Source organism: Sphaerodactylus townsendi, linkage group LG07 (genome assembly GCF_021028975.2).
Source record: "Sphaerodactylus townsendi isolate TG3544 linkage group LG07, MPM_Stown_v2.3, whole genome shotgun sequence".
In the NCBI taxonomy this organism is placed as follows: Eukaryota; Metazoa; Chordata; class Lepidosauria; order Squamata; family Sphaerodactylidae; genus Sphaerodactylus; species Sphaerodactylus townsendi.
In genome coordinates, this window is record NC_059431.1 from 86863742 (window position 1) to 86889029 (window position 25288).

General features: G+C 41.0%; 1 protein-coding gene across 2 annotated transcripts in view; it reads left to right on the forward strand.

Moving 5' to 3' along the window:
• The window catches only part of SH3GL2 (SH3 domain containing GRB2 like 2, endophilin A1), a 121836-nt gene extending 98587 nt beyond the window's left edge, over positions 1-23249 (forward strand). The window contains exons 3-9 of one of the 2 annotated variants that reach the window (XM_048503619.1): positions 3711-3783; positions 6780-6923; positions 8025-8158; positions 10981-11139; positions 13808-13911; positions 21012-21145; positions 21688-23249. In XM_048503619.1, coding sequence (XP_048359576.1) covers positions 3711-3783; positions 6780-6923; positions 8025-8158; positions 10981-11139; positions 13808-13911; positions 21012-21145; positions 21688-21887 — 948 coding nt within the window. In that variant the 3' untranslated portion in view covers positions 21888-23249. The remainder of the gene's footprint in view (positions 1-3710; positions 3784-6779; positions 6924-8024; positions 8159-10980; positions 11140-13807; positions 13912-21011; positions 21146-21687) is intronic. The other variant, XM_048503620.1, reaches the window with a different exon arrangement.
• Positions 23250-25288: the final 2039 nt, after the last annotated feature.

The following is a 25288-nucleotide window of genomic DNA, read 5'->3' on the forward strand; positions in this document are numbered from 1 at the left end:
ATTATACCTGATTCAAATGTTACATTTCCCACCTGAAAAGACAGTTTCAGATGGGAAGTGGTTTTGAGTGTAAAAGCATTTTCAGGTTGCTGTTTTCATGTGCCCGATCTTTGGAATTCCACCAAAGCTTTCTGGCATGCTGTCCTTACATGCACAGCTTAATATATGCCAGCTGCCTTGGTGTAGTAAGTTTCTCCTTGTTTCTTTCCCGTTGGGTTCCATTATACTTTTTTCTTTTTTATGCTGTACTTACAATCACATGTGTTGTCTTGCAACACCAGGAGCCTACCAACAATGTGTATAGATGTGCACGCTAGTTGTGATCCTCTCAATATGTATGGATACCATTTGTGAACAGGGCAATGTGTATTTACCATGCATGTCAGCCTTGATATGTGTCAGCATAATCCCTGATAAATTCAGTGGTTAGTCTGTGTGTATCAGAGCTATAAATGCATGGTAACTACATGTTCAGCCTTCGTTTACAAAGCATGACAACAATGGGTATTGGGATTATCTATGTGCAGCTGGTAGACTCCTGATAGTGTGCAATTGTAATGTCAGAAAAAGCCTTCTATAAATTAAATTCAAGAGACAATAAGGGCATTTTGAATTTGAAGTACTCCCTGCAAACAAATTGTATTGACAGACTTATAAATAATCCCCTTGCTATGGCCATTCTCTTTGGGCAATGAAATCCTTAATACAATTAAAAGTTCAAAGCGAACCCATGCTCTTTCTCTGTGAAGAAGAAGCATTTAAAAAGGTGTTGTCTTTTCTGATACTTCTCAGCTCTCATTTCCTCATGTTAGTATTTAGTTGAAAGTATTCCACTTTAACTCTTTGTCCTTTCAACAGAACAAAGCAGCAGTGGCGAAGTGGTTAAGAGCAGGTGTACTCTAACCTGGAGGAACCGGGTTTGATTCCCTGCTCTGCTGCTTGAGCTGTGGAGTCTTATCTGGGGAATTCAAATTAGCCTGTGCACTCCAACACATGCCAGATGGGTGACCTTGGGCTAGTCACAGTTCTTCTGAGCCCCACCTACCTCACAGGGTGTTTGTTGTGAGGGGGGGGGAAGGGAAAGAAGTTTGTAAGCCCCTTTGGGCCTCCTTACAGGAAAGAAAGGGGGGATATAAATCCAACGCTTCTTCCTCCTCCTCCTTACCACCAATTATTGTCAGGATATAAGGGAAGGGGTCCTCCCTCAGGCAGTGATCTATAAACCAAAGAAGAAGGTTCAAATTGAGAAACCACAAGAAAGCTCATGTTAATTTAAGAGACAGCACATGACAGGATTAGATGAAGGAAGGAAGATATTTGTGGAATTATGGCATTTGCCACACCCAAAAAAATGCATGGTTAAACTGTCCTTGGTGTGAGAACATAGCTGACAAGGTAATCCTATTTAGGCTAAGCTGAATGGAAATGTTTGATTATGTGCCAAAAACTGGCCAAAAAGCTAATTTTTTAGAAGTCATCTAGAAAATCTGAATTGGCACCTTGATAAATAATGCAAATCCAAATGTACACCTAAGAGAGGACATGAGTTTATAAAACTTTGGGATCTAGAAAGAGCTGACCAATTGTTATGGTTCATTTATTGAGAAACAAAACTCTAATAAACAGTTTGGCAGCCCCTCTAGAACAGGAAACACAGAAAATGACATGTCCCTGCAACAGTTACCTAGCAAGCTGCAATGTACTCTACTACTATTAAATTGTTTAGAGAGTTTGTGGAGTTTAATAGGAAGATCAGGGTTCAAATCTCTGTTTGTAATTAAATTTACTAGGTGACCTTTGGAGAGTAATTTGGGAGAATAATTTGGTTTACTTGGGAGAGTAATTTACAGCCAGGGTAACCTACATCACAGGGTGGTTCTGAGGATAAAGTGGAAGAAAAGAGAACCACGTACTCTGTTCTGAGATCTTTAAAGGAAGGGTTGGAATAAAAATGCACTAGATAAATATAATTCTGCAGGGGTCGATACCAGATCTGCTTTCTGATCTTTTTCGTTCTAGCAACAGTGTGCATACTTCTCCTCTTGATCTCTTGTTCACCTTCTCTTTTTTGTGTACAACAATGCATACAAACACATACAGAATTCATACTGATGCCACTTCAAATCCTTCCTCCAAATGTACTGGCAGAAAAGCAATCGGCCAACCTACTAATAGTTTGTACAGAAACCTGACAACAATACTAACATACTTGCTTAGATAACACAGTGTTTCCTGCTTATTTTTTTCCATGCATGCCTGCATGATTATATATACATATACATGTCCTTCTATTACTCTGTCTTACTAATCTCCTCTTCACGACCCCTTTCTATTTGATCACCCACCTGCTTTGCTGTTTGATGGGAGTAAGCTTTTGGGGGACTTGGGAATAATTAGTCTTTATTATACATAATTACAATGCTTAGCATAGGCTTAGCAAAGCCGTGTCCTAATTGGAGTTGCTAAGTATCAACATATAATGTCAAGGTAAAACAACAACACCAACTAAGACAAAAAATAAAAGCAGTGAAAGAACCAGCCATACAACTTCATAAAATGTTAAACAGTAGATTCATCGTTCTGCTTTTGCTCATTCTTCAATGCAAGCAAATGTTCTCTTAAAGAAAATAGGGGAGTTGCTGTGCATTAGTAGCACACAAGCTGACCTGGTTGAATCAGGGGAAGGAAGATTTAGATCAGAGTAAGAACCATTCTTTATTTAAGAAGCTCAGAATTTGGACTATGAAATATTAGTTATATACGACTTGGTCAAGTCAGTGAAGATGTTTTCCATTAGTTTCCACCAGAGCAGCAACACCACAGTTTATTAAATGAGTCACTACAAATGCAGAAGCCTCCTGGAGCCTGGAGTTACTTCTAGTCCTGAAATCCACATCAGGCACTCTCAATAGGAGACCTTGCCAGTCCATTTCTTTTACAAAGAACAGAGATGCAGATGTCCACATTCACTCTAGCTCATTCCGCACATGCAGAATAATGCACTTTCAAACTGCTTTCAGTGCTCTTTAAAGCCATGCGGAATAGCAAAATCCACTTGCAAACAGTTGTGAAAGTGGTTTGAAAATGCATTATTTTGCATGTGCGGAAGGGGCCTCTGTCAATACCTAGCTTTCCCCCTTCCACCATTGCTAAATCTCATGTTGGCTGCTCTTTCCTATTCTTCAACTTCCCAGCAGCAAGAGGAAAGGGAAAGGAGAGGAAGCAGTCAGAAAATGATTTCCTCAACCTTCTCTGCAAGAAGAAAGCAAGATGTTGCCAGAGAATGAGTGACTATTGGTGACAGCAGCTCTCTTCCACACACAAACCCATCATCTAGGCAAAGTAAGGACTGGAGCAAGGCTAACCAGTACGACTAGCTGGTATGACTGTGAAGTTCAGTGACTCCTATATATAGGCTCTTGGAGACTTCTACATGTGGGGTGATTCCTCGTGTACAGATTAACTCGAGAAACAACGCATAATAGATCTTTCATTGTGGCACAAGATTCTGTCACATGCCAGATAGCTTGTTAGTGAAGTACATCAGTTAACTATAGATGTGTTCACTTGTAGTTGTTGACATTGTCATATATTTGTGCCGTTTATCATATCCAACAAAGAATCATGGAAGAACAAGTAGAAAAGTAGTAGGAATTGAATGTGTTTTCTTAATTAGTTTTTCCCCTTTTATATTCATGATGTAATTGCAGAAAGTTGATGTCACCAGTAGGGCTGTGATGGAAATAATGACCAAGACAATAGAATACCTTCAACCAAATCCAGGTAAGGATGTTTCTCTATGAATCAGAGTACATTCACATCTAAAGCTTACTCTTGCAAACTGGTTTCCTTGATTGAACCAATCCATCTCTTTTCCTGATGCTGTCAACTTTTTCTAGCATTACTGGGTTTTTTCCAGTGAGTCTTGTCTTCTCATAAATAAGAACAGGTCTATCCAAATAGATCTCCTAGTTCTGCTTTATGACCCAGATTCCCATGATTCATCTTGGATCACAAAAACAGCAAAGCTCCTGAAAATATTTACAGATCATGTCATACTTCAAGGAAAAATATCCTCTTTCTCATCTTTACCATTTCATTATAAAATGGAAACATCAAAATCAGGCAAACACTGACAGAGGAGTCTTCTACAAACAGATTTGAGCAATGATTTATGTTTTCATTTTAAGGCAGAGATAATGTATTCCTATTCTCTAAAGAAGGGGGTTTCATGATAAAGAGTAATTCACTTTGAAATATATACATGAAAGCACCCTTCATTACTAATGCAATGTGTATGCATTTTGTAAACGGGTACTAATACCTGAGTACAAAATATTTCATAAGAAGCAGCTCTTACTGTATCTGCAACTCAGCTTTTGAAAGCATGACTTGACCTCTGTGGCACAGATTACTGCATAGTATTCTTTGGATCTGCCCTAACACAATGCATAAGAATTCTGTCCCATTTGATGGAACATAGGGTGACAACAGAGGCGTTCCTCCCATTGGGCAAAGTGGGCATTTGCCCAGGGTGCCCCCTTGTGGGGGGCGCAAAAACTGCAGGTTCGTTTGTGGGATTTTTTTGTATTTTCAGTGTTTTTCTGATTTTGGCCTGCAGAGGGTGCAGTTTTTAGGCTAGAGGCCCCCAAATTTCAGGGATGTTTAGGGAGACTCTTCTGATGATATCACCCAGGTTTGGTGAGGTTTGGTTTAGAGAGTCCAAAGTTATAGACTCCCAAAGGGAGTCCAATGGGAGCTAATAGGAGACTGGGGCTACACCTTTGAGGGTCCATAACTTTGGACCCCGTGAACCAAAATTTACCAAACCTGGGTGGTATCATCAGTAGGATCTCCTGAAGATACTTGGAAATTTTGGTGCTGCTATCTTAATAATTGCACCCCTGACAGCAAGAGCACCCTAGAAGCCCTGCAGAATTTTTCCCTTTAGAAATCCACCCCCTTCCTGCCAATGCTTGTTTTCTTTCTTTCTTTTATTCTCTCAACGCCTAATAAAGGTTGTTGTTGTTGTTGTTGTTATTTATTTATTTGTTGTTGTTTGTTAAATCCACCCCCTTTGGCATAGATTTGAAGAGAGAATCTAAGGGTCCCAGTTTAAACATTGAAAGTGATGCTGTTTTGGGGTGGGGGATAATCCACCCCAAAACAGCATCATAGTCAATGTTGTTTTAAACTAGGGACCCCAGATTCTCCCTTTAAGATGGATTTAAAAGGAGAATCTGGAGCTCCCTCATCTAAACACCATTGAAAATGGTGCTGTTTGGGGGTGGATTCCAGCATCACTTGTTTAAGCGAGGGAGCCCAGATTCTCCTTTTAAATCCACCTTAAAGGGAGAATCTGGGGTCCCCAGTTTAAATAACATTGAAAGTGATGCTGTTCCCCTCAATTGGGGGGACTGGATATAACACCATAAAATGTTTTCATAGCAGTAATAAAATATTTTGAAAGCATTTTGAAATTATTTTCAAAAAAAAATTCTGCTGTGTGGCATGGCTCGTTGCTGTGTTCATATTTGTGAGTTGGGGCATGTTCTATAATGTGATGGTGACTTTAGAAGCGATTAGGTGGAGAAAATGTTGTTTGGTCACAGTGAGTGGGGAGGAATTGGCCACGCCAGGAGAGGGGGGGGCATCAAACTCAGGTTTTGCCCAGGGCTCCAGTTTGCCTTGGTACACCACTGGGTGACAATGGCATGCAGCTGTATCAGCTCCTTGAACACAGGCAGTCAGTTTATACCACTGTAAATTTTCTCCATGGTGCTGCCTCCCATATAATCCTTACTCAATCCTTGTTTCAGCAAATACTGGTAATAGATCTAGGTAAGCATTGTTATATAATTCCCTTGCCGAACACAGTGGATTGACCTGTAAGTGATGGCCATAATCATAAAAGAAGTCTGCTAATGCCCAGGTATATTCCTCTGAAGGAAAAGGAACGAGAATTCCACAAATCGGAAGCATTCTGAGATTCCATTTCTCTTCATTCAAAAATGGAAGCAACATATGCAGAAGTCAGCACCTAACAAATAAACAGTACTTTAATTTCATCCACAACAGAGATTGAATCAATACTAGGATGTGAACAAACTAAATTTACAGCCTGAGGTTTACCCTCTGAATCCTAATTTCAGCTGACTTCATGCCTCTTAGCCTAATTCAGCAAGGAAGGCATTGAACACAAGGCCACTTTAGCTGTAGCAGAGTTTCCCCCCAGATTGTAGTAAGACATAATAATATGAATAAATAAATGCATCCGAGTCTGGAGATGGGCTGTTAGGATTGTTGTAACTTTATCAGTGTGATATTGCTCAAGGCTGAATGACTAGTTTCATTTACATATAAGTTTTCATTAAACTTCACTTATCTGGCAAAGTGAGCTGCACTTCATGAAATCTCATATTAAAATTAATATTGTTTGTCTTTAAGATGCCACTGTACTTTTATCTTACTACAGCAGACTAACACAGCTACCCATTTGCAATGTAAAGGAAATGCAAAGTAAAGAGGTTCATGAGGCCAAAGGTGGTTCAGCAGTAGCAATAGCAGCCTTCCTAAAAAATAGTGGAAAGCAACAAGACCAGCGTTTGATGAGTTTGTATGCATATCTCTTTCAGTTGTGAAGCTAGGAGAAAGTCAGGCTTGTATCACAGGTGAAGAACCTTCTGTTGTGCCATCTGTCTTCCCCCTTATACCATTTCTCTCTTGTTGTCTCCCCAGTTTACTCTGTCTTGCTGATTAGGTTGTTTATCTATTTGCAGCTTCCAGAGCTAAACTCAGCATGCTCAACACCATGTCCAAAATTAGAGGTCAGGAGAAAGGACCCGGTTATCCTCAAGCCGAGGCTCTGCTAGCAGATGCAATGCTGAAGTTTGGCAAAGAACTTGGAGATGAATGCAACTTTGGTAACTTGTTTCTTTTTTCAAAAAAATCTGTCAAGTACCATAGACCTCCATGATTAAATTCAACTGTATCTTGTATTTAGCATTAGATACAGGGTCCTGTAATCTGAATCTCCCAGGTGACATGTCTGCTAGGAAAGTGTTTATTCCTGGTTGGAAGTCAGATGGTATCTCTCTGAACATGTGGAGATGGCCTTTTCCAAAAAGACTCACTATAGCTTACCTTTTTTTTGGACTTCTGTGTCTTCTTCAACTGCTTTCTGAGGGGTCTCTAGTGCCTTACAAATTAAATATTCAAGACTTTAGTTAGAAATCAATACCATCTCTAAAAATGGATCAAACAAGTCAGTATAGCACTAGTGGTATACTAGATTCACAGATTTTACATTTTCTCAAACCACCTCAGTGGATAACAATTCTTTAAAACTTAGGACTGGTTAAAGCACAGGTTCAGTGCACAGAATGTACATTCAGTGGGAACATGAGTAAGCTTTGGGCTCATGTGTTCTTCAGTATGAATCATCGCAGACACACAAGTAAGTGTATACTTACACAAGTAAGTATTCATGCTTGCTTGGAACTTGTGGAGAGGTCTATTTATTCGATTTGTATCCCCTCACTCTTCCAAGAAACTGAGGGCAGAATACATGATCCATCCCCTATTTTATCTTCACACTCGTGAGGTAAATTCAGTTGAGAAATAGAGTGACTGGCACAAGATTACAAAGTGTGTTTCAAAGATCAGTGAGGGTTTGAACCAGTGTCTCCTCAGTCATAGTAGGAAATTTTAACCACTATGGAAATTTTGATCACCACACTGCTCAGGTGTTGTTAACTTGTATAAGCATTTGTTGCAGCACCCAGTTCACATCAAAATTCATTTCCACATCCCTACACTGTATGTGGAATATGTATGTGCAATATTTCTTGTCAGTGGCTTAAGAAGTATAGATTTCCTAGAGCCCCTAACAATTCGAATTATTGCTTTCAGGTAAATTAAGCACAGAATATTACTACTAAAGTGAGTTTTGTATGACTCCATATTCATGTGGAGACACATTCTTTCTACATATATATCAAGAAGATGCTATTTTTGTGTTTCAGGCCCAGCTCTAGGGGATGTTGGGGAAGCTATGAGAGAACTTTCTGAAGTTAAAGATTCACTGGACATTGATGTGAAACAAAATTTTATTGATCCCCTTCAAAATCTTCATGACAAAGATCTGCGAGAAATTCAGGTATCATTATAAATGGAATTTTGTTAAATGCTTAATGATGGAGAATATGCTTGAAAGGTGGACAACAGCAAGTTAATGATTATAATCTGCTGAACTGGTGTTGCTCAAGTTTCAATCTTTGCAATGGTCTCCTTCATTGCAGCACTTCTTGCACATTTCAAAAGGATCTATATATATTTAACAATAAAATTGTGGTTTTACACATGAACCCCCCAATGGTTACAGTTACATGTATTTCCTTTATGTAAACTCTGTGGGAGAATATTTTCCCATTAGGAATATATGCCTAAACATTCCCAGAATTATAGCTCCCACGGTCAGGATCATATTTCTGCCCAAAGACCAACAGTTAATACTTGCTAAGTGCATATTGTGTTTAGGTTTCTGATATTCTCTGAACTATAGTGTGTCAGGGCTCACTGAAACCAAGAACTTGAATTGGTTTGCAACTAGTTTGTAATTGTATCTGTCCAAGGAATTGTCAGAGTAGTAATTTTATTTTATTAGGATGCTGACAACTGGGATACAGGATCTGTAGCTCACTCACTACGGCTTTGTTAATGATGCCATTAAAATGTGTTGGAAATATTGAAAAAATACATACACAAATACACACACACACACACACACACAGAGAGAGAGAGAGAGAGAGAGAGAGAGAGAGCTGCCCTGTGGGCCCAAGAGCTCTCAATTTAATTTATAGTGGGGTTTTTAAAAAAAAATTACCATATTCAATAGCTAAAGGCTGGCCACCATCCAGACAGGCAGATTGGCCAGCCAATGCTATCAGTTCTAATAGAGCTTCAGATATATAGAAAACGTTAAGGGTTTTTTAAACCTAATTTGAGATTAAAGCCCCCCTCCAGAGTTAACAACAATGTCTGCACATGCACAAACCATACCAAAAGACAAACCCTACCAGAATTGTGTCTGACTTGGATAGTCCAGGTTAGCCATATCTCATCAGATTTTGGAAGCTAAATGGGGTCAACCTTGGTCATTATTTTGAATGGTAAACCACCAAAGGGTTACACAGAGGCTGGTAATGGCAAACCATCATTGAAAGTCTCTTGCCTTGAAAAACCCAGTGGATCGCTGTAAATCAGCTGCAGGTTGACAGCAGAATGAATGAATGAATGAATGAATGAATGAATGTATGAATGAATGAATGAATGAATGAATGAATGAATGAATGAATGAATGAATGAATGAATGAATGAATGATGGCAAACCATCACTGAAAGTCTCTTGTCTTGAAAAACCCAGTGGATCGCTGTTAATCAGCTGCAGATTGACAGCAGAATGAATGAATGAATGAATGAATGAATGAATGAATGAATGAATGAATGAATGAATGAATGAATGAATGAATGAATGATGGCAAACCATCACTGAAAGTCTCTTGTCTTGAAAAACCCAGTGGATCGCTGTTAATCAGCTGCAGATTGACAGCAAAATAGATAAATGAATAAGAATGAATGAATGAATGAGTGAATGAGTGAATGAGTGAATGAATGAATGAATGAATGAATGAATGAATGAATGAATGAATGAATGAATGAATGAATGAATGAATGAATGAATAGCAGCAGACTTGGTAGCAACTTAAAATGGAGGGAGAAGATGTAACATCTAGGGCAAAAAAATTTGTCATCCTATGGAAGGAAGAGAAAGAAGAATGGAATTTGGGAAGACAAGTCTAAGACAGGAAAAACACAAGCCTCCTGCTGATTAGCCCTCTTGGCAAATCTCATTGCACAACAGAACTGCAATAAAGTTCAATAATAGCAAATTAGAACTAATTTTTAATTTGTATTATTCATTTTATTAAATTTGCTACCCTGCCCTTTCCTAGCAAAGATCATGCTCAGAATGGCTTAAAATGATTAAAACTAAAAATTATGAGATGAAGCCTTCAAATGTGTATATAGATGCTTAGTATTTCTAGTCACTGAGCATACAGGAACATGAGTGATTATAGTTGCCTTTTAGGCAAGTAATTCAGTGAAGTAAATCCCACCATTTTCGTTGAACTAAATGTACTGGTTTATCAAAATGTTTAAACCCCATCTTTGCTTTTGGCTTAGGTTTGAAAATTTCCTCCAATCTTAAAAGCCTTCCTCAAAATTAAGTGGCTCTTCCATTGGAAAGGGTTATTTGAAGGATGGTTGGATCCACTCCATTGTGATGGGCAACATTTTTTAAAAGACAGAGCACAAAAAGCTGTGTATAGATGATTACAGTGGCAGATTTCACCCACAATATCCATGTCAAAATGTGAGGATTTGAATAAACCATCTAAAATCAAACAGAGAAACAATATGGTGGACATCTTCATGGATGTGTTCCAGAATTATAGTATAGCTGTCAAAAAGGTCCTGCAATGTGTACTTTGGATGTTCAGTTCAGTATTTCTCTCATGACACCCAATACATAGATGTAGTTACAGAAATATTATGTTGTCAGCAAATAAGTAACAATGGAATGCAATTAAGATACACTGCTGACAAGAATGTTGTGAAGTTATCCCATCTATTCCTTGAAACAAAAGCTTAGAATGTATGCAAAAGGTTAGTCATTAAATTATGCAGCTCTTCCCTCCCCGCACTCCCTGCCCCATGGCTCTGAATTTTCAGAGTACTTGAGAGCCTGCTTCACATTTGGACAGCTTTCTGCCATATCCTCAGCTCTCTATTCAAAACATAGACGTATCTTGCTGCAGTGAATCTCTGGGTTTGCAGCATTCCATTGGCATTTGAGATTATGGTGTATTGGTGATCTGCAGCATACCTGTGGAAACTCTCTCTATCTCCTTCTTTTAGCACCACCTTAAAAAACTGGAAGGCAGACGCCTGGACTTTGATTACAAGAAGAAAAGGCAAGGCAAGATTCCTGATGATGAGCTCCGTCAAGCTCTGGAGAAGTTTGATGAGTCAAAGGAAATTGCTGAGTCGAGCATGTTTAACCTGCTAGAGATGGACGTGAGCAAATTATTTGATTTTCTTTTCAAATTGACAGTTTTGCTGTTGACAGTGTAATGAATTTTTAAAAGCCTAAGAACTGAGTTTTTTGTTCGTGTTTCCTAGACTCTGCTCCATGAGTATGCAGATCTAGCTTTCCAAGGTCAGTTCTTTTGAACATCCTGCTGGAAAAGTGAGTTATATTGCTATAATGTCAAGACCAAGACTTTGCAGAATGTCTCATCAATTGGCATTAGTCAGTAAATTATTTAATTTCTATCCAGATCTATGCAAACAAGGAGAAGGTTTGCTGGTAATCGATTGGACCAAGATCAGAATTAAAATAATTATTTTTATTTAGCTATAGATTCATTGGTTAGTCTTGACAATTTCCCTGTCAGTTGGCTTTATTCCTAAATTTGTATAATGGGAATAATAGTGACCTGTCTCAGAAAGCTATTCAGAATAAGCAAAGTAAGCAGGTGTTGTAACATACCCTGCACCTTGTGATCAGGGTGAATTTTATAAATCAAGCTTGAACTAAATCAACATCTTATACAAATCTGTTCAGAAAAATATCAAATCAGTGATGAACTAGGACCATAATAATTCTTGAAACTTTCCTGCATTCCACTGAAACTTTATTCAGTTTCTATCTAACCTCTTTCAGAGGTTAATAGAGACTTTGTTTATTCAGAGTTTCACATTTTTTTCCCAGATAAGAAGGAACAAACTATTTCTCCTTTTTCCAAAATGGTGCTGTGTTATTGTTTGCATCCTGCAGGCATACACATACATTCAGAGATCAACTTGTCAAGTAAAGGGTTTATATCATCCAAGGTTCAGAGAGCAACTTGTCAACTAAAGGGTTTATATCATCCAAGGTTCTAACTCCTGAAGTAAGGAGGGCTCCATCCTGCCTCTTGAAATGACATCTGACTATGTTGTTTTAAGCAGCAAGCTTTCAAAAGCTGCTGCCCCATTAAGGTTAACCCATTAAAGGTTTGCATGTTACAAGACCTGGAGTTTCAGTCAAAGATATCTTATATAATTGAGGAAATATATATTCCTACATTTGTTGCTCCAACCAGAAATGTTCCATGAAAGTACAGAAAGTCAAAGATATCATTATGAAGATCTTACCAGCTGTTTCTGGGATACATTCTAAATAGAACAGCTGAGGCAGATGTATCAAAGTACTTCACGTTATATGCAAACAATGCAGAAATCTATGTTGAACTGGTGAGTCCTATAGTGCAATGTAAGGAAAACTTCTTCAGTTAAGGTAGTGACATCCATGAGATATATAGGAGTGTGATTTTAATTTCGCTCTCCCCTTGGACATTGTGCAGCAACTTCAATCCTGTTTGTTACACCGAGAAAAATCTAACTTGCCCCCAGATGCGTAGATGGCGAAAACGGAGCCCAGGGCGGACTCTGAGTTTTCCGTCTCCTATGGGCCTCCTTGCCATGCTCCCCCATGCTACCCACCCCAACACCATGCCCCCCCATTCCCCACTTACCTCCTGGGCCCTGCAGCAGCCCAGTCAGACTCCCAGCCTGAGAAAAGTCCCTCCCTCCCTCCCTCCCTGACCCAGGGACTGACTGGGGAGCTGCTGGGGGCAGGGCTACAGCCAAGCCAGACTCCTGGGGAAAGCTCCTCCCCACCTCCCTCCCCAGCCCAGGGACTGACTCAAAGAGAGATGAGTGCTCCAGCCACCAGCCCCCTGCCTCTGTTCTTTTTTTTAGCCGAGGTCTCTCTTGGCTTAAAAAACAGTGCTGAGGCTGAAACTCCTCCCTCTCAGAGAGGGGGGGGGTGCTCCAGCCTGCAGCCTGGGGACTTTTTTCTTTTTTAAGCTGAGGCCTCTCTCAACTTGGAAAAAAAAGCACAGAGGCAGGAGGCTGGCGTGCCCCTCCCTCTCTGAGAGGGAGGGGCTTTCCAGCCTCAGCCTGAAGTGGGAAGTGGTGCAGCTGTGGCTGGAGCACTCCAGCCACGGCCACACTGCTTCCTGCTCCCAGGCTCAGTGGCGTAGTCACATGGGGGGCATTTTGTGCCCCCATGACTAATTGGCATGCACCTGTGGCACATGTCCCCACATGTCCCTGTGGCAGCTACACCACTGCTTACTCCATGATTTGTAGTTTAAATTTACAGAGCAAGAATGAATTTTTAGGCTTTCTTAATGGCCAAAACCTAGTTGCTTCTATGATCCCTTCTGCACATGTGGAATAATGCACTTTCAATGCACTTGGCCACTAGATTTTACTATGCAGAATAGCAAAATCTACTTTCAAACAATTGTGAAAGTGGATTGAAAGTGCATTATTCTACATGTGCAGAAGGGGCCTATGTTAAGTGCTTCTGCATGGGTTCTTGTTTAGGGAGTTAAGGAATCCCTAGCTGTATCAGATTCAGAACAAGTGTGTCCTGCATTCATTACAGAAATTGCAAAAGTCACTGGTTGGTCCACCAGACCATGGTCAGTGATTGAACAGCTGGTTGTTGTCTGCCTTCTGCTTCTTTTACTGTAGAGGACCATTTGGGCATATTCAGTGTTGATATTCAGCCTAGTGTGGTGACCTTGTTCACTTCTTCTTCAGCATCAGAAGACTGGTACAAGAAGGAATCATTGTGTATTAACCAAACGATAATATTGAACTAAGGCTTGATCTTCATGTGCCTCCTCAGATTGAACAAGTGAGCCAGCTTTCTGCACTTGTACAAGCCCAGCTGGAGTACCACAAGCAGGCCACCCAGATCTTACAACGAGTTAGTTCCAAGCTGGAAGAAAGGTAATACGATACCTGTTGAACAAGTGTTTAAAATTATATTATCTTAAGTCTTGCATTTTGTCTCTTCCTAGTCTTATTGGTTTCTGGACCAAGTAAATAAAATAAAGCAAATTTCATGGGGGCGGGGGGGGGGGGGGGCACAGTTGAAAAATATTTGTCTCTTGCATTTGTTAGTTTTCTCTTGGAGCTCAGGTGGAAATGGTGTGGGTCTTTGTGTGTATTAATAGCCTCCTTGTAATAGATTCGCCAGATCTACAACTCAAAGTTTAAACTATTTATGGGTTTCAGGAATATCTTCAAATGTACATATTTATATGTCCTGTTGCTGCTAGGCTATGGAGGTACTTACTATTAGTAAAATGCAAACTAGAAATGCTGTTGTACATTTTCCATACTCTTTGATAATTATAGCACAGCTAGGATGAACACAGGTTAGCTATGGATTTCTAGTCTAGAACAATTTAGAATACAATGCTATTGTACAGAATAGTGTTATTAAATGTATACAATGCTGTTTCTTGAAGGGACTCACAGCGATATTCTTAGAATTCCTATGTCATCATCTCCCATCCTAGAATTTGTCCTCTTCAGATGGCTTAATTTCAGAAAACAGAATTCAGTTCATTTACTGATTCAGTGAAGGAAATCAAAGCTCTTCTTTGACTCTTCCCAGTTTCTTATCTGGATTTTGGGAGCTGCCTAACCTACACATTTGTAGTCGGTTCATCATGGAAAGCTTTGTGTGCTGGGACCAGGGACAGGGGTTCCTGCTTCTTAACTGTACTGATTATTGCTGCTATTACGCCCTGAATCCACATAGCCCTGCTGTCTCTTTGCTCATGTTTTCCTCAATCTTGGGAATTCCTGGTCCTAGATGAGGTCTGAGTTTTCAAAACTAAACTCAAGGGATATGTGAAAATCCCCTGAAATCTTTTTTTTTTTTACTGATCTTGGCACAAATTTGGTTTAGTTTCTCTTAATTTTCTAAGAGTTTTGCCTGAGCAGGGCTTCCCAAATTTACATCAACATTCACTCTTGGCAAAAAACATGTTTTCATCTCATAGTGATGAAAGAATCACCTCCAATTATCCAAGGCAAGGATTCTGAGGCTTATAGAACTTTTGTTTACCTTTGCAATATATGTTCCAGAACTTGTACATGAGTTCTGCTGTCACAGATTCTACTTTGCAGAACTCATATTCTTGTATTGTCAGAGACTTTCACGGCCAGAATCAAACGGTTGTTGTGGGTTATCCAGGCTGTGAGGCTCTGGTCTGGTGATTTCAGCTCCTAACATTTTGTCAACACCTATGACTGGTGTGATGTGGCAGAACAGGTCTGTTTGACCTGCAGGTTCTATTCCACCCAGCCCTCTCCCAGGGGTTCCCCAACACTTTCTGGAGGGCCTCCTCCTCCTCCTCCTCCTCCTCCTCCTCCTCCTCCTCCTCCTCCTCCTCCTCCTCCTCCTCCTCCTTCTTCTTCTTCTTCTGCTCCTCCTGCTCCTGCTCCTTCTGCTCCTTCTCCTCCTCCTCCTCCTCCTCCTCCTCCTCCTCTCTCTCTCTCTCTCTCTCTCACACACACACACACACACACACACGCACACACAATTCCTCTATCCCTCCTTCTGTACCTATGCTATCAGATGGTATCATAGGGTTAGCTCTTAAACTTAGGATGTTACAGCTGTCTACAGATTCTCCATTACCTGGAAGATGTCCTTCAGCAACTTGGGTGAACAGATGGCCAAAATGGCTGCCTCCTCTAGACCTCAGTCAAGAGCTCTGTCTCCTTTGATTGTCCAAGCCAGAAGAGAACTTTCCCCTGCTCCCCACCCCCTTGACCTGGTCAGTCTGGGTCAAGGAAACTTTTCCTGCTACATTCAAATCTTCCTGACATCCTTGCATTTTTTTATGACCTCCACTCTGTGATACCTGCTTGGAGGAGGAGGGTTGTCCCATCCCATTGTCCTTGCTACCTCTTTTGCATTTCTAAAAATATGGCTAGGTGAGGCTGTAAGCCTCCTGCCGAGAGGGGGGGAAATGCTTAAACCTTCCCTTTAAACCTGGGCGGGGGGAACCGTTTCCTCACAGCTGGCATCTTCAGAGGCATGTCACGATGTGTTTCTCTCCATGGCGCAGTGTCATGAAGAGAAACACATCTTGCTGTGACTTACCTCTGAAGATGCCAGCCACAATGTGAATGAAATGTTAGGAGCCATCACCACCAACCCATGGCCACACAGCCCGAATCACCCACAATAGCCTGTTAATTTTTAAGTTTCTTTAAATGTTGGTGGGCTAACTAACTTTGGCTGCATCTGTGAGCCTTTCCACTTCTCATAAATATGACTTCTTCTGTGTCAGGCCAGAATGTTACTGACATTAAGCACCTTGGACAAGTCCCCCCATGCATTCTTTCACTGGAGAGTTTCTTATGTTTACAAAGCCAAAGAATCTGGGTAGCATCATAAGTGAAACTGTAATTACTAATGTTGACCATGATATCTTGGCAGAAGCTGAGCATTTCTCTCTTAAGGAGCAGCAGTGGCGTAGGAGGTTAAGAGCTCATGTATCTAATCTGGAGGAACCGGGTTTGATTCCCAGCTCTGCCACCTGAGCTGTGGAGGCTTATCTGGGGAATTCAGATTAGCCTGTACACTCCCACACATGCCAGCTGGGTGACCTTGGGCTAGTCACAGCTTCTCGGAGCTCTCTCAGCCCCACCCACCTCACAGGGTGTTTGTTGTGAGGGGGGAAGGGCAAGGAGATTGTAAGCCCCTTTGAGTCTCCTACAGGAGAGAAAGGGGGATATAAATCCAAACTCTTCTTCTTCTTCTTCTTCTTCTTCTTCTTCTTCTTCTTCTTCTTCTTCTTCTTCTTCTTCTTCTTCTTCTTCTTCTTCTTCTTCTTCTTCTTCTTCTTCTCCTTCTCCTTCTCCTCCTTCTCCTCCTCCTTCTCCTTCTCCTTCTCCTCCTTCTCCTTCTTCTTAACAAAGCAGGTTTCTAGCACTGCTTCCTTTGCATGCAATAAATGCCTACTTAGAAATCACAGTGAAGGACCTCAAACTGGGGGCTCTTAGGGGAGATTTGACAGAACTACCAGTTTGAGCTCCAATTCTCTGTATTGTGGCTGTTGCAGATTATTAGAGGTCATATGAGAAGCCAGTAAAGTAGCTGCATCTGAGGCCTACATACTTACTCTAAGCTGCTTGTTGCTTAGTGCAGGTTGAGCTGCTACAGACAGCCTGGAAGACTTCCTGACCCTGCTACTCACTAACCTAGACCCACAGCTCCCAAAATTCTTTTCTAGTGTCTTTTTAAATTCAGGGCAGTTTCACATGCTACATGGTAGCAGCCCTGGTTTGCTAGCAAGTATTTTTTTCTCCATCTCATTTTATCTCGTGTTTCCTTCAAGGAGAGTGATGGTAAAAAAAAAGTTATATGATGTTTGTTTTCTGTACAGAGAACAATCCAACAAGGGTATCCTAAAAATCAAAATACAATTTAGACAATTATAGAAAGTCTGACATCACAATAAGGTGATGACATAGAGATGTAGAGAGCAATATATTTGCATATAACCAATAATTATTAACCAAGATGAGAAGAACCAATCACAAAAGATTACTAAAAGTATTATTTTTTGCTGCTGGGATAGTGGCACCTACTGAAAGATCTCAGCTGACTAGAAAGTAAACAGTCTTTCGCACAGAAGTCAGCCAAAACAAAGCGACTTACTAGTAAAATAAAACAGGGCCTGAAGTCTGTTAGGGAGACTTAAAAAGATAAAGAGAGTCTTCCAGGCCGGGTTCCCAGAATTACTGTAAACACCTTCCCAGGACATAGAAATGCTGACACTTAGTTGAGAGTTGAGCATTAGTTCAAACAGTGAAAAGCCAAACCATTTATTATCTACTTATGTCAATCATTTCTGCATATTCTAATTTGATTTCTTCTACCTCACGCCATCAAATTTAAGAGGAACTCTGTTTTATCCTTACAACAGCCCTGGGAATTAGGTTATATTGTAAGAGAGGGACTGGCCCAAGGTTATACAGAAAGCTTCACATTAGAGTGAAGATCTGAACCTTGGTTTCCCTAGCTTTAGTTGTACATATTAATCATTACACTACAGGAATGCTCAGCAGGGGATAAATGAATCCTGACATCCTCTTAGTCATGTCTGCATCTGGTACTTTCACATCTGATATGAATGATGTGAAGTGTACCCTTAAAGCATCTTGGATATAGACCTGAATACCGAATATGTGAATAAACTATTATCTATGCATCTCAAGAGTGGTTCACACATGGATCTAACATGCACACTGTCCTTGAGTCTGATCTGAAAGTTCCAGTTGGTTCAAAATGCAGCTTCATGAGTCCTTAGCAGGACACCATGGAGGGCACACATTTAACCTTTGCTCTGACAGCTATATTGGCTCCAGGTGAAGCATTGGATCCAATTCAAGCCATTGCTTTCACATTCTGCATGTGAGGTCCCAAAGGCATCTGGTGGGCTACTGCGAGTAGCAGAGTGCTGGACTAGATGAACTCTGATCTGATCCACAGGTTCTTTCTTATGTTTTTAAGGGTTTAATGCTGATGTTTAAAGTCTTTAATGGTTTGGGACAGCACACCTGCAAAACCATATCTTCCAATATGTCACCCAGAGAGCACTATGCTCTGCTGATAACAATTTGCTAGTGGTTCCTGGCCTGAAAAGTGTACCATTACCCTGGCCTCAATCTGACGGAATGCTCTGTCAAATGAAACCAGGGCCTTGCAGGATCTGTCTCAATTCTGCAGGGCCTGTAAGACACAGCTGTTCCGCCAGGGCTATAGTTGAAAAAAGCAGCTGGTAAGGTTTCCATCTTAGCTGGCCTCCATTTCCTTTCCTCTTTCTTCCCTTCCCTTATATGTTTGTTCTGTGGTTTGTTTTTAGAATAAAGTTGGGAGCACCCACTTTGGGGATCCAAAGTTATGGATCCAAAGTTATGAACCAAACATCACCAAACCTGGCTGGTATCAGCAAGAGATTATCCTGATGATACCAGCCAGGTTTAGTAAAGTTTGGTTCAAGGGATCCAAAGTTATGGACCCTCAAAATGTAGTCCCGTCTATTATTAGCTCCCATTGGAAACAATGGGGGATGGGGGCACTCCCTTTGGGGGTTCATAACTTTGGATCCCCTGAACCAAACTTCACCAAACCTGGCTGGTATAATCAGGAGTGTCACCTGATGATACCCTGAAATTTTTGTGTCACTAGCCTATAAAACTGCACCACCTGGTGGCCGACAAAGTAAAAACCCTAAAATATTTTTTAAAATACACCTCACTCGCGTATAAGTCCGGGGGGGGGGGGGGCATTTCAGCACAAAAAACGTACTGAAAAATTCGACTTATATGCGAGTGTATACGGTAACTGATAGTGGCAAGTGGGTTGTTATCAGGCTAGAAATCAAATAAGTTCCTTCACACATCATTGCAGGCCTGTTGCTATTTGATATCTTTAATTTGATGGCTTCTTTCTTTTATAATAGTAAAAAATGATTTTTATTTGAATTGTCTTAATATACCACTGTCAGCAGAATTTTTGAGCAGTTAAGACAATGGATAAGTTTAGACCCAACATTAATTAAAATTAATCCAACTCTTATCAGAAGTGGCATATCTGCCTGGGGACAAGGGGACCCCCTGTTCCCGAGCGCAGCTCCCTTGGCCCTGCCCACGTCATGGGAGCAACAACTTGGGTGGGGTCGAAGGAGCCCAAAGATGCCAAGCTGGCTTCTGCCCTTCCCAGACCCTGTGCCCAGGAGCTGGCCTCCAGGGAGGGGGGAGGGGGTGGGGCACTGCCTCCTCCGGTCCCCCTGCAGCCCAGCCTCTGCCCTCCCCAGAGCCTGGGGAGAGCAGAAGCCACTGCCAGCCTCTGGAGACATGCTTTTAAAAGCATGGAGTCTGGAAGCAGGGCCCCACCCACAAGAGTGAGAGGCTAGGGGTGGGGACCACCGTAAGCCCCCCCAAGCCTCTGTGCTTTTAAAAGCATGTCTCCAGAGGCTGACAGGGGCTTCTGCTCTCCCCAGGCTCTGGGGAGGGCAGAAGCCAGGAAGTGGGGAGGGAAGGCAGGGCTCAGGCCCTACCCCCGAGCCCCACTCCCCAGGCACACGGGGGTGGGGGTGCCCTGAGAAGGCTTTTCTCCGGGTGTCATTTTTCCTCCATACACCTTTGCTTATCAGAAAGGAAAAATAAACATAGCTAATAACTTGAAAGTACATTTAATACTTTTCACCTTCAACTCAATGCAAATAATTTTTGTTTCAGAGACGTGATGGTTTCTGACAGTTTCTGATTGTGAGCTGCACTCACGACACCAATTTCTTTCTTTCTTTCTTTCTTTCTTTCTTTCTTTCTTTCTTTCTTTCTTTCTTTCTTTCTTTCTTTCTTTCTTTCTTTCTTTCTTTCTTTCTTTCTTGTTTTTGATTAGGCATTTCTTTAGGAGGAGACAAAAATGGAGAGTAATGGTCAGAAAGAGAATAGGAAATACAGAGGGAAGAAAAATAAAGAAGGAATCCATGATAAAAAATAAAAATCAGCCACCTTTTCCTTTTTCCAGGCTAAAAGCCAATGGGTATTGCCTTAATATTAATTCAAGCAACAGTCTATGAACTGGAAGAGGAGCTGTATAATGTACCCTGTTTAGCATGGCAGGTTTATTGCAGGCAGTGATCTAGGTTTCCCCCCCAGAATTCTGCCCATGAAGCATGTCTTTCTTGCCTCTCCTTTCCTGGGGTAGCTCTAAATGCCCCCTGAAATCCTATTTCTGGGGGCCAGCATACTTACTGGATATCTACTTACAACATAAGAAGCTATTTGTTTTTTTCATGCAATGTGATTCTTTTCATGCAAAATTAGTTTCATCCACTAGGATTTGGGAGGCATTGCAGACATGGTGAGAGGGGAGAAATGAAAATGGTGTGCTATTGGGGCAAAAATCTTTGTGCCAATGGAAAGACTCCAGTGGATCTAAGCCAAAATCTTGGTGCTTAGGGCTGGTTGATACATGTTTAATGTACTGTAATAGGCATTTGTCTGTGTCCTAGCAGAATAAAAGAAGCGTCAATACAGCCCAGAAGGGAGTACCAACCCAAACCACGCATGAGTTTGGACTTTGGAAGCAATGAAAATTCTCAGCACAATGGAGGGATATCTCATGCCACCACCCCTAAGCCGTCAGGTAAGCAGAACAGGAAAGGAGAGCCCCAAGGAAATTCGGTTGCCTGCCTGAGAGTAGCTTTGGGGGTGGGATCTGTGCATTTGGGGGTGGGATCTGTGCAAAGTCCCCCGCCCGAAACAGGTTTTTAAGCATCCCACACCCATGTTTATTGGCCTGTGTGGAACAGCCCTGTGAGATAGAGAAGGATGTGAGTCTGTGGCTAGTCCAAGGTCACAGTAGGCTTCCATGGCACAGTAAACAGTATTTCAGTATGGCTATACAGTGATTTTGAACTCCTGCACTATTTGATGATGAGGCCACAACAGTCTTTATCACTTTGAACTATGGATCCTATCTGAGATTCCAGGGTTTTTTTTAAAAAAAACCCTGCCTTGCTGTGTCAATCCCAAGGTCCACTTGATCTAGCATGTCAGGGGTGCACTGTTCCTAATAATGGCATCCCACAGTCCACATCCAGTGACAAACATATCTAGAAAAAACAAGAATATTGTTAACAATGGCTTTTCTCAACCAATTTGTTGGTCTTTTCCCTTTCTCCGTAGGTGCTCCTATGGACCAACCATGCTGTCGATCCCTCTATGACTTTGATCCAGAAAATGAAGGTGAACTGGGCTTTAAAGAGGGTGATATCATTACCCTTACTAACCAGATTGATGAAAACTGGTATGAAGGTATGCTTCATGGCCAGTCAGGTTTTTTCCCCATCAACTATGTGGAAATTCTGGTTCCTTTGCCTCATTAAGATGGCTAAGTCACTTTGTCTTGAGTTCCCCAACAAAAAAAAAAGTCATCTGTTGATACCACTGCTTATTAAAATAAATAAATGAATACATAAAATGGCTGCTTACTCCACATCACAAGTCCAAGCTGCAGTGGTTAAGGAAAAGTCACCAGGCCCCACAAACAATGTTTGGTTTTTGTGTCGTTGTGCCGCATAGTGGTGATTCGTGGTATCTTCTCAAAGCAACACACTCGGGCACATGGGATTCTCACAGGACACCTGTGGTTGCCTTGGAGACGTCGTTTGCACAGTGATGGGGATCAAAGATGGTGGCAAGAGATGCAACTCAGTCCTACTGTTGTGAAGGGGCAAGTGGTTGGACTATCAGAGAAGATAAAGCCTATCACCACTCTGCTATAATTTTAGTTCTCTGTAGAAGAGGGAGAAATGTCCTTGGTCATTCCATCTTTTCCTTCCCAAAGGACGTGGTTTATGCAAACTTAATGTTGCTAACCAGCTTTTTGTGTCTTCTCATCACAAAAATGGCTTTGAGTCCTGCCCTTGGAGAAACAGCATAGCGTGTTACTCTGATTTCTCAGAAAATGAGCTGCCACCATCTTCTCCATGGTTGGTGTAGAGCCAGCTTTTATATACTAGGCTGTTTAATAAAGGCCCTGCTCAGTATCCAGGTTAAATTTTTAAAAGTATCCAAAGGACAGGCAAGTAAAACTAAGTATAGAACTATAAATCTACTGGCTGTTCAAAAATTCTGAATATAATAACCATAATACCAGCAGCAAATACATGTTGCTAGTGCGTAAAAAATGTAACAGTTGTTCTCTTCATAAAATGTCTGGGCGCAAATACCACTTACAGTTGTAAACACCAAGAGCCCTTATTCTACATATTCTCTAAAAAATGATGAAAAGCAACTCACACCATGTATTTTTATTTTCACCTACCTTGTGTTCTTTGAACATCACTTATGTATATTCTGCCCTCAATGAGGACTAAATAAAAAGAGAATCTTTGTGCTAAGCAATTAAAGCAACATGTGGCTATATGCAAAGATCTTTGGTTGTTTTCTCTACTTGTTCCTGTTTATTTCCAATCCTACTTTCTACATTTTTGTGTGGATAGTGTTGTGTCTAGCTAATTCTCTGTTCTTTTTGGTAATTGTTGTAAGACTTTGTTTAATTTGGGTTATCCAGAGTTTTATTTATCTATAGATAACTGTACAGATTCTTCCTGCACTGCTTCAGATGTGCCACTTCAGTATTGGATCATGTGAAATGAAGCAATCCTTCCAGCTTTTAATGTACAAACTATGTCATGGAAAGCACTGATATTTCAAATAAAAAAATGCTGACTAACTAGCCTGAACGACATTGTGAGCTTTCTCTTCTTCGTTTTCAGTCTGATTGCCGTCATTGCTACTATTGCACAGCTAGCACACTCTCGGCCAGTGGGTGGTAAGAGCCATCTGGCAGTTAGCAGCTAATCTACTCTGTCACCACAACTTCAAGGGTTGGCCTCTGGCTGCCATGGCTTAGCTGCTCTGATGTCACAGAGGAGCTGGATGGCTTTGGGCCTAGCATCACAGTGCTCAGGGGCATTGGGAAAGCCTTAGACAAGCATTAATAGTTCTTGGCAAATGAAACTGCACACATATTACTTGCATACCTTTGGCTTTCCAAAATATCTTCATGTCGGGTGAGTGGGGTTTTTTGGAACCTTTAATGAAAACACATAAATGGTGCTGCTTATGTAAGTGATGGACCATGCGTATTCAAAGTAGCAAGGCTGACTTCACCTTGAAACAATAACTCTGTTCCTGTTTGGATCATTTGTAAGGTTATATCCTCCTGTTTCAAAACAGCAATGAGCTATTTAACCAATGTAGTATTGGTGTTAATGTAAGGACAATCAAAGTTTGTTTAACCAATGACCACAGAGCTCAGAACATTACTATGAGTCACAAACCAGTCTATGGTCCACCCTCCAGCCTGAATTATACTACTAAATATTTATTTACACCAGGTAGATCAAGATCAAGTTTACTGCATTGACCATTGGACTTCACAATCATTACACAACATATTAAAACTATAACTCAGTGGTTGCATATACATAAAAAGAGGGATAAGGTAATAACTTCTAACAGAGTTGTGATCTTCTAAGACCACTGATTTCAAAGGACTTAGAAAGGTGCAGCATGGCTTAGGATTCCAAAGTCCTATAAGCACACCTACAATATCTTTGCATTCTTGCAGCACTTTGAGATGGTACTATAGGAAAATAGCTCTCACTTTGCTGTGTAAAATGAAAGTGAAGTGAAAAGCACCAATGTGTAATTAGAACCAGAGGGTGGAGGGCTGGAACCACCCCTATGGGAGGGTAGGAAAAACTACTTGTTCAAGAGGTGACTAAAGAAGACAAAGGAGGATGCAGTGCTCTGCTCTGTGTATAGAGCACCGGGGGATGGGGGTGGGGGTGCGGGTGGGCAGAGATTTCTCATTGCATCATTTTCATAAGTGTGCTTAACTGAATGTTATTGTTCATGTAGCATGGAATAATTAATCAAGATTCTCTTTTTGTGGAATCTTATTAAATTTTATTTAGATAGAACAGTTATTTATTGTGGCTGGATTTAGATATGTCTGTAGTAGCATGGAAACTTTTCAAAATAACCTCCTCCTGTGCTAATGCGAAAAGTTTTCTATGGTAAAGCAACATGGTTCTTCCCAATGTGAACACTGCATGTTCCTGCTCCTGGGAGGATGACATTTATATAGAAAAGAATTATGTCCTTTCATCACTGATGATGTTCATCCATTCAGATATTATTGAAGTGATGTGTATGGGAAGAAACAATGGGGATATGAGAAAGCCTGTGTGGTACACTGGTTAGAATATTGTAATAGGTTCTGGAGGACCTTGCTAGGTCAAGGTTGCTGGGTGACCATGAGTCAGTCACCCTCACTCTGGCTAATTTACCTCACAGGTCTGTTTGTGAGATAAAATGAGGAAGAGAGAACAATGTGTGCTGCCCTGAGCTCTTTAGAGGAAAGCTGATTTCTGCAGTGTTATGACTCCATTTTGACAGTGATGCAAGACAGAACTTCCATAATTTTTTTATAGTAAGGAGTGTACAATGTACTGTATGAAAAACTCAAAACAGACTAAACTGTATGAAATCTAGTCTTGCATCTATCAGCCCTATTAAAAGCTGCAACTTGTAAAATCATTGTTTGGTATGAAAGACGCATCCAGCTGTTCCTTGTTTCCTGTGGTGGGCAAGCCAGACACACTTCAAGTCCAGAGATGGGGATATGAATGACAGAAGCTTGGCAGTGTTTGTGCACAAGCAGGGGCAAATCCAGGAGATTATTTGAGTGTTATTATCTGACATCTGCAGAAAC